The 16,569-nt window shown below is 49.5% G+C and overlaps 3 protein-coding genes across 3 annotated transcripts in view; 1 reads left to right on the top strand and 2 right to left on the bottom strand.

Annotated features, from left to right (window-relative positions):
- The window catches only part of LOC120996578, a 625,207-nt gene that overhangs the window by 52,201 nt on the left and 556,437 nt on the right, over positions 1-16,569 (top strand). The gene's annotated exons all lie outside the window — the stretch shown is intronic.
- The window catches only part of LOC120996580 (zinc finger protein interacting with ribonucleoprotein K-like), a 655,167-nt gene that overhangs the window by 201,664 nt on the left and 436,934 nt on the right, over positions 1-16,569 (bottom strand). The gene's annotated exons all lie outside the window — the stretch shown is intronic.
- TOMM6 (translocase of outer mitochondrial membrane 6) lies at positions 7,111-9,714 on the bottom strand. Its single transcript, XM_040426626.1, has 3 exons — positions 9,571-9,714; positions 9,376-9,489; positions 7,111-7,292 (listed from the first exon to the last, which is right to left on the bottom strand). The coding sequence occupies exons 1-2, from the start codon at positions 9,660-9,662 to the stop codon at positions 9,393-9,395; spliced, it is 189 nt and encodes a 62-aa protein (XP_040282560.1). The 5' UTR covers positions 9,663-9,714; the 3' UTR covers positions 7,111-7,292; positions 9,376-9,392.

Raw genomic sequence — 16,569 nt, 5'->3', positions numbered from 1 at the left:
GGCAATGGGTGTAAGAGACCAGCAGGTGTTTGTTTTGTAAACTTTTTTTCTGGGTACAGGTAGAGAAGGTATCAACAAAGTTTGAAAAACATCACTAAAAATTGTAGGCCACCAGTAATATGTAGTAATGAGATTTGCTGTTTTGTGGGAGACCAGAATGACAGGCGACTTTGGAGTGATTCCTGCAGACCAGAACCTGCTTCTCCTTGGGCATGGGGACAAACATCTTACCAGACGGGATGTCTTCTAGCTGAGCTGGACTGAAGGGGCTGATGCGGGCAAGATCGATGATGTGCTGGTGCTCCTCTGTTGAATCAGTAAGATCTATAGATTGGAAGTGGGCATCCGCTTTGGTGGTATTGTCAGCTGGCCAGAAGTGTAGAATGATACTGAAGCGTGCAAAGAACAATGGCCACTAAGCTTTGGCGAGGGTTGAGTCGTTGAGTTGATTCTTGTAGGTAAGTTAAGTTCCTGTGGTCAGTGTAAATAATAACACGATGACAATCACCTTCTAGCAGTTGACTACTTCAAGGGCCATATTTATTGCAAGCAATTCTCTGTCACTAATAGAATGATTACTTTCTGCCCTGGAGAAGACCTTCAAGAAGAAGCTGCAGGTGAGCATCTTGTAACATTTTTAACATAATCTGACCTGGATTGTGTTTCAGGCATAGATATTGGGTATACATGACCACGTGGTGCAGTAGTTCCTGGGATCAGGTCGATGGGACAATCGTAGGAATCATGTGATGGCAGAGTCTCAGGTTCCCTTTTATTGAAGACATCCACATAAGGCCGAATGCACGCGGCCGAGAGAGGTCCGTGGTATGCCGGGCTGGATTCCTGTTCAGAGCAGGAGCGCACTGCGTCATTGGTTGCTATGATGCCGCCGCTGCACTACAGTGATACACTCATATAGTGTATTACTGTAGTGCAGCGGTGGCATGAAGCGCACGGCGTCATAGCAACCAATGACTTCGTGCGCTCCTGCTCTGAACAGGAATCCAGCCCGGCATACCACAGACCGCTCTCGGCTGCGGAACACGGTCGTGTGCATTCGAACTAACTGGCATATATAGGAGGTAGACCTTGAAGATTCTGAGGAACTGGTGGAGCTCAGGCAGGCTGACTTGATGCCAGACGAGATTGACAATCAGAACCCCAACGCAGAATCTGCATTGACCTAATCTAGAACAGGTCTGTACGAACAAAGCCAAAGCAGTCAAGGTAGGATAGGATTGGAACATACACGAGGAACACTGAATGAAAACTGGAAGCTCCATCGCATGATAATGTAATGTATGGATTTCAGAAACACCATCCCATTGATAGATGTCCTCTCCAGGCACACAATTGCTGTACACTGTCGGTTCACCAAGGCCTGATATAGAAACTTTTCTGCTGAGTCCAGGACGGCCTTCACGGTAAACCAAGTCTCTGCAAGACAAAGACACAGGAAGTGTTGGGAGAGCTTGTCTTCACCTAGGGTCATCTCTTCAACCACCCTAGGTTCTGGAGTTGAGAGGACATGTGGTCTAAAAAAGTCGCAAGTCATGGCAACTGCATCATTTAGGCTACTTTAGGCTTTTAGGCTACTTTTACACTAGGGTTAAGCAAAAACTATTGTGTCAGAGAAAACGGATCCGTCCCCATTGACTTGCATTGTGGGTCATGACGGAAAGCAAACTGCAGCATGCTTCGGTTTAATCTTCAGTATGAGAATGTATAATGGGGTGGAAAAATAGAATAAACACTGACAAAGAGGCCATTTGGGCAAATGCATTACATTAGTAAGTCACTTGTATTAGTTTTAAGCAGTATAAGGGCCATTTGTTGAGTTGAGACAATCTCTTTAAGAGTGTAACCAAGAAGAACTGTGCCTTTAAGAGTGTAACCGTCAAGCTTGAACCTCTTTATGAGAAAATTAAAATGACTTTGTTTTGCACCAGGCTGTGTCTCCCTGTCCATTCCTGCGCCATTCTTCTTCTATGCTCCAATCGCCTTATAACCCCGCACTTCACAGACATGACGTCAGCGGGTAGGGCACGTCATCGCTGCCAGAGGTTTTTAGTAAACAAAGGTATTTTCCGCTTACTCCATGTGTTATATACACCCTCCAGTCCTTCATACACCCCTGGAGGAACACAACCCTCGCAGATACTTATATGTAACATGATAACATACCTCCCAACAGTCTTGGATTTCAGTGGCTGTCCCGCGAGCCGGTACGGGGGAGGTATGTCCCGCTCTCTTCCATAGGAAGCAGAGACAGCTGCCTGTAATGACGAAGCAGAGAGGTCGGTTCCCTGCTTCATCATTCCTCTCCCCCTGCCGGTGCTCCACACTTCAGGTCTGTGTAGGGGGCGGGGCTGGCCGGCAGTCAGCTGGGCTCCTCTTCCACAGACCAGAGCAGCTGATGTGGATCCTGCTGCTGTAGGAGGTGAGTATGTGGAGTTTATTTTCCGCTTTCTGTGAGGGGGCACATATCTGGGCATAACTACTGTGAGGGGGGCACATATCTGGGCATTGTTATTATGAGGAGGCACATATCTTGCCCTAATCTATGAAGGGGGCACAATGCTCACATAAATACTGTGTGGTGGCATAAAGGGGGAATAATTACTATGTGGGGGTATTTAGGGGACTGGGTGGAATTCGGTGTTTAGTTATGTTTTGGGCGGAGTTAGAGTCGTGGTGCAGAAAAAATGTACCACGCTGCACAGTGTCCCTCTTTCTTCTTTTCAAAAGTTGGGAGGAGGTATGTGATAACATAGAGGTGACATGAAGATACAACTACACATTGCACAGAGGACACACACAGCCGCCTCCTTCCCTGGAGACCAAGCAAATGTGGGCAGTAATGTGTATGCACTATATGTATATCCAGATCCCACCAGTCTACACTAACCAGCTCACAGCCAGTACCAGACGATTAGTCCATACAGAGACCCCAGCACATATAGCACATACACCATACAACCACACACTACCGATATCTATACGTACACATATAAAGTCTGCTGGGAGATTATAGTTACACACATATCTGGGCATAACTATTGTGTGGTGGTAGAAAGGGGAATAATTACTATGTGGGGGCATGTGACACGGCGCGCTTCACACCACACATAGTTTTCTTCTTTTCTAAAGTTGGGAGGTATGCTATAATGTGTCCCCCAGAAACACTCCCCTGAGGTAGATGACCCCCCTCCTCCTCGTAGTAATTTGGTGTGCACTACAATAAGTGTCCCCGAGAAACACTCCCCTGAGGTAGATGATCCCCCTCCTCCTCGTAGTAATCTGGTGTGCACTACAATAAGTGTCCCCGAGAAACACTCCCCTGAGGTAGATGATCCACCTCCTCCTCGTAGTAATCTGGTGTGCACTACAATGAGTGTCCCCCAGAAACACTCCCCTGAGGTAGATGATCCCCCTCCTCCTCGTAGTAATCTGGTGTGCACTACAATAAGTGTCCCCGAGAAACACTCCCCTGAGGTAGATGATCCCCCGCCTCATAGTAATCTGGTGTGCACTACAATAAGGGAGTTAAGACAAGTCTGCCAGGCCGCCATCTTTCAGACTGCCCCCGATGACCCCATCTCCCTCACAGGAGGATACCCCTTAGTTTCCCTTTTTTTTTTTCCACAAAATTTTCTTCCTTTTGTTGTAGAAATATTAATAGTTGTAATTCGCTCACATCAAACTTTGTGTAAAGAAATAGGTAAATCTCTATTCCCTCTAGCACTCCTCCTCCTCCTGCCCAGCCTGTTTCTTTTATTTAATCACAAAAGGTGTAAAAAAAAAAGGGGCGGGCCCATAAGAATACAGGAAGTGATGACATACAGGAAGTGATGACACAGGAAGTGATGACATACAGGAAGTGATACTTGTCAAAGGACAGGGAAGGGCCTCAACATGGCCGGACAGACAATGCACACGCCCCATCCCTGTATAAGGAAGGATGAGTCATGTCCATTGTCTGACCAGCCAGGTGGCCGCCCATCCCCCATCACTGTCAGCATGGATCCCATTCAATACTGCTCAGAGTGACCAGTATCTAGTAAAGATCATTCTACTGGTTCTTATAGGTTTGAGACCATCTGTGGGACATTGCTACGGCTATTGTCAGTATACGGTACGAGTATACCGACAAGGCAGTTATGTATTCAGAAAGGGATAGCGAAGCCGCAGCAGAGGTATAATATGTATCTCTCGTTATGCAGACTTCACTTCTCTAATGTGTGTAGACATTTGAAGGGAAGAACCCCAGCGCATTGCACTTAGTGCTCACAAACGCCCCCCTACACACTGAGAACACGTCTCCAAGCCCGTGAGAAGGTTTTCATACTGACGGTTTTACCGCTGGTCCCGATTCAACCCAAGTGCCCTCTGCTAGAGCGTTCCTCGGCTAAATCCAACACAGGGAGACAGATGACTATCTATAAAACACACACATCCTAAGATAAAATGTCTGCATAATAAAATGTCCACAACACTTTACACTTCTTTTCCACCAGTTCGGTGTAAGCCCCTCCCCTTCCAGTCATGTGACTTCTGTCACCGCTCCTGCAGGTACGGGTCCCTCCTAGTAGTCACCACAGAGCAGGCCGGAGAAGATCCTGGAGCTCAGTCCTAACCGGCAATGAGACGCATTTCTCCATCACTGCCGGCCAGAGGCTCCACCAGTCTACACGCCGCCCGCTGCGCGCCTCCTTCACCGCTGGACGCGTTCAGACTGGAGCTCAATATCGTACTGACCGCGGATGATGATTTCCTATTATATCTGCAACCAGGTCTGCACGTAGACACAGGAGCTGACAATCTAATCCTGTACAAGTAGGGTAGGTTTTCAGAGGAAGTTTTGAAGCAGATTTTTCTGCAGGAAGGAGAAGTAGAAGTCCTTCCTTTATATTTCAGATCTCTATGGAATCCATTTCTGACTTAAAAAAAAAAAAAAAAAAAAAAAACCTGCACAAAAATCTGCCTCAAAACGTCCTCTGAAAAGCTTAGTGTGAACCTAACACTGACATGTAATGCTCTGCATCCCTCCCTCCAGTCTCCTCTAACATACAGTCCCATGTAAATAACATTCCTCCAGTCTTCTCTCACATACAGTCCCATGTAAATAACATCCCTCCCTCCAGTCTTCTCTAACATACAGTCCCATGTAAATAACATCACTCCCTCCCTCGTCTTCTCTAACATACAGTCCCATGTAAATATCACTCCCTCCCTCCAGTCTCCTCTAACATACAGTCCCATGTAAATAACATCCCTCCCTCCAGTATTCTCTAACATACAGTCCCATGTAAATAACATCCCTCCCTCCAGTCTTCTAACATACAGTCCCATGTAAATATCACTCCCTCCAGTCTCCTCTAACATACAGTCCCATGTAAATAACATCCCTCCCTCCAGTCTTCTAACATACAGTCCCATGTAAATAACATCCCTCCCTCCAGTCTTCTAACATACAGTCCCATGTAAATAACATCCCTCCCTCCAGTCTTCTAACATACAGTCCCATGTAAATAACATCCCTCCCTCCAGTCTTCTAACATACAGTCCCATGTAAATAACATCCCTCCCTCCAGTCTTCTAACATACAGTCCCATGTAAATAGCATCCCTCCCTCCAGTCTTCTCTAACATACAGTCCCATGTAAATAACCTCTAGAACTCCACCTGTGGTACAACTATGACTCCTAGGATGTACACTTGATTGGCTGTTCTCAGAATTCAATAGAAATGAATGGAGAGTCATAGTTGTAACACAGCTGGAGTGCCAGAGGTTATTTACATGGGACTGTATGTAACTGGGGCTGACATAGTAGCAGGTGAAATGCACCCCCCAGAGAGGCCGTACAGCCTCAGTGCAGGGCTGATCGAGTCTGTAGAAGACCGGACAGCTCCTGCACTCTCTGGCCCCGGCGGTCACATGACCACCGGCCGGGACAGGAAGCGCATAGCGTTGAGCGCTGTGTATACAGCGATCTAGAAGGCAGGGACACCTGGGCACTGTCCCTGCTGTCTCTAAGGGTTGCCCTGCTGTCCCCCACCACTCTCTGAATCGACGTTCCAGAGAGTCACAGATTCAAGGAACGTGCCAACGTTTGATGCATTTCTGGCACATATTGTTGTGTGAAGTTTTAAACCTAATTCTATTACGAGCTGCACACGAGATCACTTACCTCCGCAGTATCAGTCCACCCATAGGTGCCGGAGGGCAGCTTCAGGGAGGATTGCACGGTAAGTATTCTCTTGTCCCTGGACTGCAGAGGCACCGCTGCCACCAAGAATATCTAAGCCTAGAGCATCAGCAGAACCGTGTATTCCTAGCGGAACATGCTGAGGGTCACTTATGATGGGCGCTAACCCAGATTCTGGTGTAAAAAAAAAGTCCCTATTTTGCGACTTTTAAAACTGCACTGAGGGAGCGATAGTGGCCGGGCATTGGGCCCACACATTTCTATCTTTTATGCCTGGAAACAAGTGAAAAAGTGGATTGAAAACTACTCCAGGCACAGGGACCGCCAGTAAGGTACAGAATTCATGACAAGGCAGGAGTCTCGTCATAAATTCAGAGCTTTCTCCGCCAGCGCGTGAGAAGACAAGGACTATCCTCTCAAGCCTTGTCAACTAAAAAGGAGGGCGACTGCATTGAGCACTGAGGAGAGCAGCAGTGCTCCAAGTGCTAGGCCCGCCCCTTGGTAATGCATTGAGCACTGAGGAGAGCAGCAGTGCTCCAAGTGCTAGGCCCGCCCCTTGGTGCTCTGACTGCCTCATCTGCATAAAAAGGACACATTTTACAGCAGCTGTTTAAGATAACAAAAGAAATTTATTGTTTTACTCAGCATGATCAACCCTACCAGGCCTGGTTTAATAGGGTTGATCATGCTGGCAGAGGCTTTTTAAAATGTTCTTGGTACAATGTGCCCGACGCTTGGAGCCACGGCTGGTGTCCATTCAGTGGAGCTAAGCAGCAAGTCCCAAACATGGATATTCCCGCTAGATTTCACGCTTTGCAATGTACAGGGTGAAACCAGCGGCAAACCCATATCCTGAAGTACTGCATCTGTATGAAATAAAAGACACAAGAAACGGCTGAGTGTATTCCCTCTACGTGGCCAGCACAGCCGCCCCTTTATAGAACAAGACACAGTCCACACACGGCCGATTCCACGTCCAAAGTCATCAGCGATCCTCCGGCGGCAGGGGTCTACGTAGTGCGGGGGCTGTGCCCAGGATGGACCAGGCGATGAGGTGTCCGTGTAGATGAAGGGGAACAATTAACTGCAAAATAAAATAACAGAGTTCCATCAGACACTCGTCTCTGCACAGCTCCAACCTGGTGGTGGCCACCTCAAACGGGTAGAGGAGAAGACCATGAGGTGGGCAGAGCCCGCACAGGTCACAGCGGATGGTCAATATTTCTAAATCTGACCTCCAGTGGAAGCTTTGTGGCCCTTTATCCACGGGTATTTAGGTCGCTTTGCCAAAGGCACTGGTTGTGGTCGGAGGCCACAGTTCTGACCGACTCCTCCATTTTGTCACAGTCCATCTTCATAAATGGCCAATAATCTAGTAACACGTTCACTCCAGTAAAGCAGAGGAGACGTCGGGCTTGCCCTCACCAACCTGTAAGTAATCAGGCTACTCAGAAGGTAAAGGGGTTATGACCCGGGCACCTCATACAGGTTATACTTACCCCGCTTCTGGGCACATGTGGCACTCCCGATTCCCATGTGGCTGCCACGGCATCTCCTCGACACGTGGATCAAAACATCCGTCGAGGGGGGGGGGGCAGCCAAAAGCAGGCCACGACGGGGACGAGCGTTCCTAGCATGGCGAGTGACACTAGGGAGGCTCTTCCCGTCACGGCCTGCTACTGGCTGTCCCCACCATGTCGCCGGATGTTTTCATGCAAGGATCAGGAGCGACGAGGGTGCCTGGAAGCGGGGCAAGTCGAGTTGTTGCGATACCAAATTTTTGATTCGATTTCGATACCATAAAAAAGTATTGCGATACTCGAAACCACGCGGAACAAAAAAAAAAAAAAAAAAAGCCACGTGCATTCCGCATTTTAAAAAACGGCGACTTGCGCAGTTTTTATTTATTTTTTCTGTTTCGGCGTTCAACGTGTCGATTTTCTGACGTGGCGATATGTGATATGTTTATATATGAAATTGGGAAAGGGGGTGATTTATACTTTTTATTTAATAACCATTTCCCCCCTTAGGAGATAGAACCTGGGATCTTTTAATCCCTTGTCCTATTCACCCTGATACAGCTCTATGAGGGTGAATAGGATCTCACACTCTCCCTGCTGCCCTGGGCATAGTGCACACAGCAGCAGGGAGGTTACCATGGCAGCCAGGGCTTCAGTAGAGTCCTGGCTGCCATGGTAACCAATCGGCACCCCGGGATAAGACTGCTGGGGCTCCGATCAGAAACTGCAAAATGCACCACCAATGAGGAGGAGGGGAGGGGACCCTGTGGCCACTGCCACCAATGATAATTAACCCTTAATACAGGAGGCGGGTACTGGCAGCAGAACAGCAGCAGTTAACCCCTCAGGTGCCGCACCTGAGGGGTTAACTGCCGCTGATCGCAGCTCTCCGTCAGGGTGCCGGCAATGTGATTCTGCTGCCGGCACCTGCCTCCTGTATTCAAAGTTAAAGACGACCTTTCATGGGTTCGGACTTTGTTAAGTTAGCAGGCTGCATAGAGCGGCGCCCTGGGATGTCCCTGCACTTGCTATTATTCCTGGGCGCCGCAACAACCCTAGGGGTAAGTATAACCTATATGAGGTGCCCAGGCATTGGGGGAGGGGTCATTATAGGGGTTGTATAACCCCTTTAAGACATTTATAGGAATACAATTAATCTAAGTAATTCTGCAATGCACTGTGCATTTAATAACTGGAGAACACTTAAAGGGGCAGTTACTGCCAGCGCCGCTGCCTTCTCAAACAGCTGACTGGCGGGGCCCCCGGGTGTCGGACCCCCACCGATCAGATGCCGAGGATAAAATCATCAGCAAAAAGTTGAAGAAGAACTCCTCCCAGCTTGATCGCGTGGTGACATCATCACACTTGAGCACAGGTCCTTCAAAATCGAGAGGAACGACTGCCTCTGCACTGGAAAGGCCAAGCTGCACCGTGCGCCCATCTTTTAATTGCTGCAGCCGATCACTGGCTTAAACAATGTGAGCAAAGGGATCGGTGAAGCCAATGATCGGCTGCAGCGAGTAAACAGGGAATGAGCAGGTAGGTGACGATTCCTTTATTAACAGGGACCCCCACGCTGCCCTATTCACTGACAGCAAGCATAGCCTGAAGAGTGAGGAGCAGAGACAAGGGATGGCGGACACTTACCGGCAGCCTCCTCCTCCTCACAGCCCCGGCTGCGGAGCCATCAGGTCGATGTCGAACATGTTCCTGGCCGCCCAGACCCCGGCAGCGAACAGGCCGAGGTTCACCAGGAGGTTCCTGCGGAGAGGAGACACGTCAGCCCCCGCGCGGCGACCCCCGGCCCCGCCCCCCACACCACCACCCGCTGCTGCTGCTCACCGGCGGAAGTCGTTCCTGTCCGTCATGAAGCGGTAGGTGCCGCGCACCCAGCCCCGGCCGCCCGCGCTCTTCTCCACGCTGCCCGGCGCCATCACGTCCTCTACAACTGCTTCCGGCCCGAAGGTCGCAGATCCCTGCAGTATGACGACATCACACCTCCCAGGGTCACATGAGCAGGAGGTCCCGCCCCTTCCAGTGACATCACACCTGCCAGGGTCACATGAGCAGGAGGTCCCGCCCCTTCCAGTGACATCACACCTCCCAGGGTCACATGATCAGTGTGTTTAGAGCAGGAGGTCCCGCCCCTTCCAGTGACATCACACCTCCCAGGGTCACATGACCAGTGTGTTTAGATTAGAGCAGGATGAGGTGTGTGAAGTAGAGAGGATCCTGGAGTGCAGGGTAAGTGACCGGAGAGCCTGTCCTGTGTCCTGCACGTGTGACTACAAGCCCCATCATGCTGCAGGATGAGCACTGACTGGAGCTCCTAGCTGTGTGGATGTGGAAGCTGCCAGTAGTGGAGGAGAGGAGCAGGAGAGGGGATCTGTGAGCGAGGGGCGGCTCAGGGGCAGGAGGACATGGTGAGGGGCCCAAGCAATGCCACAGAATGGACCTCCAGTAGCTGTGCTGCAGGAGAGGAGAGACAGGAAAAGTGCAGGAAGCGGCCACAATACTGAGGACTGAGGAAAGCTGCGGAGACGTGACACAGGAGAAGTCCTTCTACACGACCACCGCCAAATGCAGATGGTCAGGAGGGGCTCAGAGAAGCGGGGGGATCAAAGTGAATGATCAGCATCAGAAACATAATCAAAACATAAAGGGTAACTCTGAAAGTGTCTAATATTAACCCCTTCACGCATTATGACATACCTGTGAGGGGATGTATGGAGCGGGCCTCTGTAGAATCGGAGGGGCGCAGTATGTGTGGGACAGAATCGGAGGGGCGCAGTATGTGCGGGACAGAATCGGGGGGGCGCAGTATGTGTGGGACAGAATCGGAGGGGCGCAGTATGTGCGGGACAGAATCGGAGGGGCGCAGTATCTGGGGGACAGAATCGGAGGGGCGCAGTATCTGGGGGACAGAATCGGAGGGGCGCAGTATCTGGGGGACAGAATCGGAGGGGCGCAGTATCTGGGGGACAGAACCGGAGGGGCGCAGTATGTGCGGGACAGAATCGGAGGGACGCAGTATGTGCGGGACAGAACCGGAGGGGCGCACTATCCGGGGGGACAGAATCGGAGGGGCGCAGTATGTGCGGGACAGAATCGGAGGGGCGCACTATCCGGCGGGACAGAATCGGAGGGGCGCACTATCCGGGGGGACAGAATCGGAGGGGCGCAGTATGTGCGGGACAGAATCGGAGGGGCGCAGTATGTGCGGGACAGAATCGGAGGGGCGCAGTATGTGCGGGACAGAATCGGAGGGGCGCAGTATGTGCGGGACAGAATCGGAGGGGCGCACTATCCGGGGGGACAGAATCGGAGGGGCGCACTATCCGGGGGGACAGAATCGGAGGGGCGCACTATCCGGGAGGACAGAATCGGAGGGGCGCACTATCCGGGGGGACAGAATCGGAGGGGCGCACAATCCGGGGGGACAGAATCGGAGGGGCTCACTATCCGGGGGGACAGAATCGGAGGGGCGCACTATCCGGGGGGACAGAATCGGAGGGGCGCACTATCCGGGGGACTGATGCTGTACCATCCAATGTAACCGTGTGCCACCTGGTTTTGTGGAGCGATGTCACGGCAGCCGGGCCCCGTATGGCGAGGGATTGCTCCGTATTATTGGCCGGACGGCCGAGGGGTTTTACTGTATTTCTGTTTGTGTTTTATTTGACAGTGTGAATAACTCCTGTTTTTGCACTTTAACCTGCTGTGTCCCTGTCTCGTTGCATTGCTACCACCTGCCGACCTCAGCACATGCCTACCACATATGGTGGCTTGGAGCAAGCGATTGCAGTGAGGCACATACGTGGTGAAGGTCCCGGCTCACTGTGGCATCGAAGCTACAAAGCACAGCCATGGCCGAACTCGTGAACCATCAGAGAGACCAACCGCCTGCTGGCCGAGCAGATGTCACCGGCAGGGCTCTGCAGGAACATCACTGTGGAAGGCCTCGGAGCTACCGCAGCGAACGAACGGCTCCCGTGGTCTCAGCGTGGATGAGCTGCTTGGGCTCTCAGGATTTCACCGCTTAGATGCCATGGTCGCACACAATTGACCACAGCATCTGAGGGGTTAAAGGTCCATGATCGCTGTTATTCTCGATCACAGACAATGGTTACGGGCGTCTACAGTGTAAAACAGCAGGCACCCGGCAGCTATGGGGCTTACAGCCTCTGAGGGTGGAAGCATGCCTGGTACAGGAGGGTACGATATGTATGTGGGCAAACCACTGAATGGAGAATGGTGTGGAGGCTCCAGAAGAAGAAGCCCAGACCAGCGCGGTGGGAGAAGGTACAGCATCGCTACGTGTGGGCATTGCTTGTGTCTGATGTGTGCCCGCTGCCTAAATAGAATAGAGTCCCTACTCTGGTAATAGAGGTCAGCTAGTGCGCTGTGTGAATGCACCCGTATGATGCTTATAGAGTTAAAAATGTAAACTAGAGTTAGGAATAGGAACCCCTGAAGAAGCCTTGGGAGGCGAGGCTGGTCGGGAGCTCCATCCGGAGATGATTTCCACCATTTTACTACCTGTTTTATAGTAGATGTCCATCCTGTGAGCATTCGGAGTACATACGGCCGGCTGCACAAGGTTCTGTCTCTTTGTGTCTCCATATTCCTGTGACTGATGGAAGAGCTTTATCCAAGAACGCAGCTCCAGCCAGCAAACGGCGACCTGAAAGTGTGAGGGGCTGCAGAGTGGCCACCTACAGCAACATCTGGAGATCCAAGTCTACAGGAGGTCATGTCAACCAGGAGGCTAGTAAGGGCACAGCGCCTGCACTGGTGCTGAGAAGATGGCTCCTTCGGAGTAAAGCAGGTGCTCTGACCCTGACTGCTGGGGTTCCTGAGACTCGCCCGCCCCGGGTCCTTACTTGGTTTATGCTCTTCAGAGAGGAACGAGACACATTTGGTTGTTTTCTCTCTGTTTTCACCATATTTGTGTGCCGAAGGGGGGTGAGCAAGACGGAAAATAAAGAAGGCAGACGGAGAACTGCGGTGAAAAGGAAAGAGACAAACGGAGGTGAAAATGAATGGAAAGAAAGAACCAAGTGGGTCAAACTAGGAGAAAATAAGAATACAAATATATATATATATATATGAATAAAACAAGGAGAGAGAAGTGAGAAGAAAGGTAGAAAAAGGAGGGAAAACAGAAGAGAGAGGGAAGGAGAAAAGGGAAGAGAGAAGGAATAATATAAAGGGAGAAAAGAGAGGAGGTGAGCAAATTGTTAGAAGGGTGAAGAGAAAGGGGGAACATGGGGGGTGGGGAGAGCCCACAAAAAGGAAGAAAGGAAAGAAGAGAAAGGGAAAGGAGAAAAAATTCTAGTCTAGGGATAAAGATTGGGGATTTCTTACCCAATTTCAGCGCCCCAATAGGAACCCCACCTCATTTAGTCTAAAAAACACAAGAAAAGTGTCATTAGGACGACAAGACGATTCAAAATGTAAACAACAAATCTCTACATATCATATATGTCGTAAAGCAACATCACTACAGAGCATGGATGGAAATCATATCTGAAGGAAAAATGGGCACAATAAATATGTCATAACCTATTGATGTCCCATAAATGTCCCAGATGGAAACACCTCTATAAAAAGAAAAAGTAAACGCGCTTACACTATAAACCCTGTGAGTGTTTTTCTTTCAGGCCTGGGATATGAATTAATAAATTTTACAGGCGCTGAGGGGTAGAGGGCATCGGCCTTACGTACAGGATTCTCACAGATAAAGTCTTCATATGGTCCTTTCCATCAATGACCCAACAAGGATGGAGAAGGACAGAAGCCACATGGCTGCAGAGATATTAGACCTCGCCCTAGAGATCATCTCCTTGATAACTGGAGAGGTGAGAGTCTCACATGACGTCACTCTTATCTCTAGTAATAAACCAGGTAAATGTCTGGAAAGGTGGAGGCTTCTTAGAATCTCTGTAGTGATCAGCGTCTCCTCATACACAGGATTACACAGTAGTGAAGAAGTCGTCTGATGAGTGTGTGACACCTCGTGTGTTAGGAGCATGGAGCAGGACCCAGAGCCCCATCACCGAGCCTCCACCTCATTCACTGATAAATGAGCAGAAGATCCTAGAACTTACCAACAGGATCACTGACCTGCTGAGCGGAGAGGTGAGCGCTGCTGGGACATTATACAATAACGCCAAGGGAGGTGTCTGGTAATGACTGTATCATTGTGTTGTCAGGTTCCTGTAAGGTGTCAGGATGTCGTTGTCTATTTCTCCATGGAAGAGTGGGAGTATTTAGAAGGACACAAGGATCTGTACAAGGACATCATGATGGAGAATCTCCAGTCCCTCACATCACTGGGTAAGAGGAGACCTTCCTGATAGAGGAGAGTCCAGGTTTGGGGGTCACCCAGACTCGCCCCTCATCTGATCATCACATATAGACAATGTATTCAGTCACTGTGTATATTCCTATAGATGGATCCAGTCAGAGAAATCCACCAGAGAGATGTCCTAGTCCTCTATGTCCCCAGGACTGTCCAGAGGAGAAGCAGAATGTCCCACTGGATCATCGGGACGTCATGATGGATAATCACCAGCCTCTCACATCACTGGGTAAGAGGAGACCTTCCTCATAGAGGAGAGTCCAGGTTTGGGGGTCACCTAGACTCACCCCTCATCTGATCATCACATATAGACAATGTATTCAGTCTTTGTGTATATTCCTATAGATGGAGCCAGTCAGAAAAATCCATCAGAGAGATGTCCCAGTCCTCTACATTCCCAAGATTGTCCAGGGGAGAAGCAGAATGTCCCACTGGATCATCAGGTAGGTGAAGCTGAGTTTCCTGTAGATCCTCTATAGGTTGATGTAATGGAGCTTTCTCCTCCTCTTCTCCAGCAGTGGTGGACACTCTGTCAGGGGGCACAACCTCCTCTTTTGGTCTGAGGGCCTCACTGTCACATTGCTGTATTTCAGTCTATTGGAGATGGTTTGCATCCTCCCTCATTCAGTTCTATTGATTATCGGCAGCACATTCCTGATCACACGGTGAGATGTGCTGACGAGAATTGTACGGCTTTCATCCTGATAAAATATATACATCAGCCGACAAATTAGTGATTATATCAGTGACACAATTATACGGGTCAGATATCGGGAATGATCGTTCCTGTGGACACCTGTTCCCAGTAATTGGCTGAATATTGTGCAGTGTAATAGGGGGTTAAAGGGATTTCCTGGTAAAAAAGATTTTTTTAACAAGTTCCTGCAGCATGGCCCTCAAACAGTAGTATACTGACCTGCTCCCTGCTCTCCGGTCCTCTATGCTGCCCCTAATGTCTCCACCTTCCGGTCCTCAGCTGGCTGTGTACATGGTCACATACTCTGCTCCAGCCAACAACTGGCTTCAGCAGGGATGTGGTCACAAGCAGCATGTCACTGATGAAGCCATTGGCTGGAGCAGAGTGTGTGACCATGTCCATGCAGGGACCAGGAGATGGAGGCGGCGTGGAGGACTGGAGCAGCAAGGAGGAGGTAAGTAGGAGTTATGTACATCAAGAGTCATTGACTCAGGTGTTATGGACATAATCTTAGGGCAGCTTTACATGAGGCGATGACCACTACGATTGAGCGAGTCGTTTCTTGGTGTAGTGAACGTTTCCACAGTGACCCTTTAGACGCGCCGATTATCATTCAGAAAATCGTAATTCCGATCGCATATTCCACCGTTTGTACATTTACACAAATGTGACCGTGATCGTGCAGTGAACGATTCCTGTTTACATGAAATCACTAACGTCCAATGATGAGTTTTGTGTCAACACAAACAATCCAACCGTGAAATCTTCCGACCGTCGGTTGTCCTTCATTGATTTCACACTGCTCGATAATCTTGCCGATTCACTCAATTTAAGGATAATCTACACAAGAATCGCCTCGTGTAAAGGTTACTGCTTTACTAATCATTAGTGCAGCCTCATCTACAATGTGCAGTTCAGTTCTGGGGCCACGGGCGTCTAAGGGGGGACAATGTATAAATATAGAAATGCTATAAATACAGTTAGGTCATCACAATTTTCTCGTGTCCTTCATGTGTGATCCTTGCAGGAAAGTGATGGAAGTGGAAGGACGAGTGGCCTGGAGAACCCCACATCAGTGTCAGTGACTGGTAAGAGCCTTTCATAAATCCTGGGTTTTCTTCTGCCCTTATACATTGCAGGCTGAGTTTACAGGAAACCTTCTCCCTCCTCCGATGGAGGAGATGTATATGGAGTAGATCCCGGCTGATCGTTCCTGAGTTCCTCGTCCAGTGAGTTGGATCAGTGATGTCCACATGTTGTTTTACTATAAGGCTCGGAGGAATATTATTTCATATTTTCTCTTCTCGGCCATTTTAGGCTGGAGATATATGGACTGTACATGTCTTTATTAATGAAGTAACATATAGGAAGTCCAGAAAAATGTCTTCTTTATGATTATCATTACTGCGTGTCCACCTCTGTATTTCAAACAAGGGGACACGGGCCTCCATTCTTGTGATGAGCAGGAGCCCCAGCAGTCGGATCACCACTGATCAGACACTTATTTTCTAATCTATGAATAGGGGAAAGTTGTAGTGATGGTACAAACCCTTTAAGAAGTATTGTACAATGTGAAGTCTGAGGAATAGAAACACGAGGGGTCGGTTACAGGTGGTCTATCTGAAGAGGGGAGGTTTCTGATGGATGAGTAGATTGTGGTAGAGACTTCCAGAGGATGGGATAAGCCCAGGTGAAGCCCCGGAGGGGAGGATGTGAAGGGGTAAAGTAGAGGAGCTCAGGGGCAGAAGTTATAATGGGGTTGTTAGTAAATGTCTGGAGG

Source organism: Bufo bufo, chromosome 3 (assembly GCF_905171765.1).
Source record: "Bufo bufo chromosome 3, aBufBuf1.1, whole genome shotgun sequence".
Classification (NCBI taxonomy): Eukaryota; Metazoa; Chordata; class Amphibia; order Anura; family Bufonidae; genus Bufo; species Bufo bufo.
The sequence above is the reverse complement of the archived record's forward strand: the minus strand, read 5'-3'. Positions and strand labels throughout refer to the sequence as shown.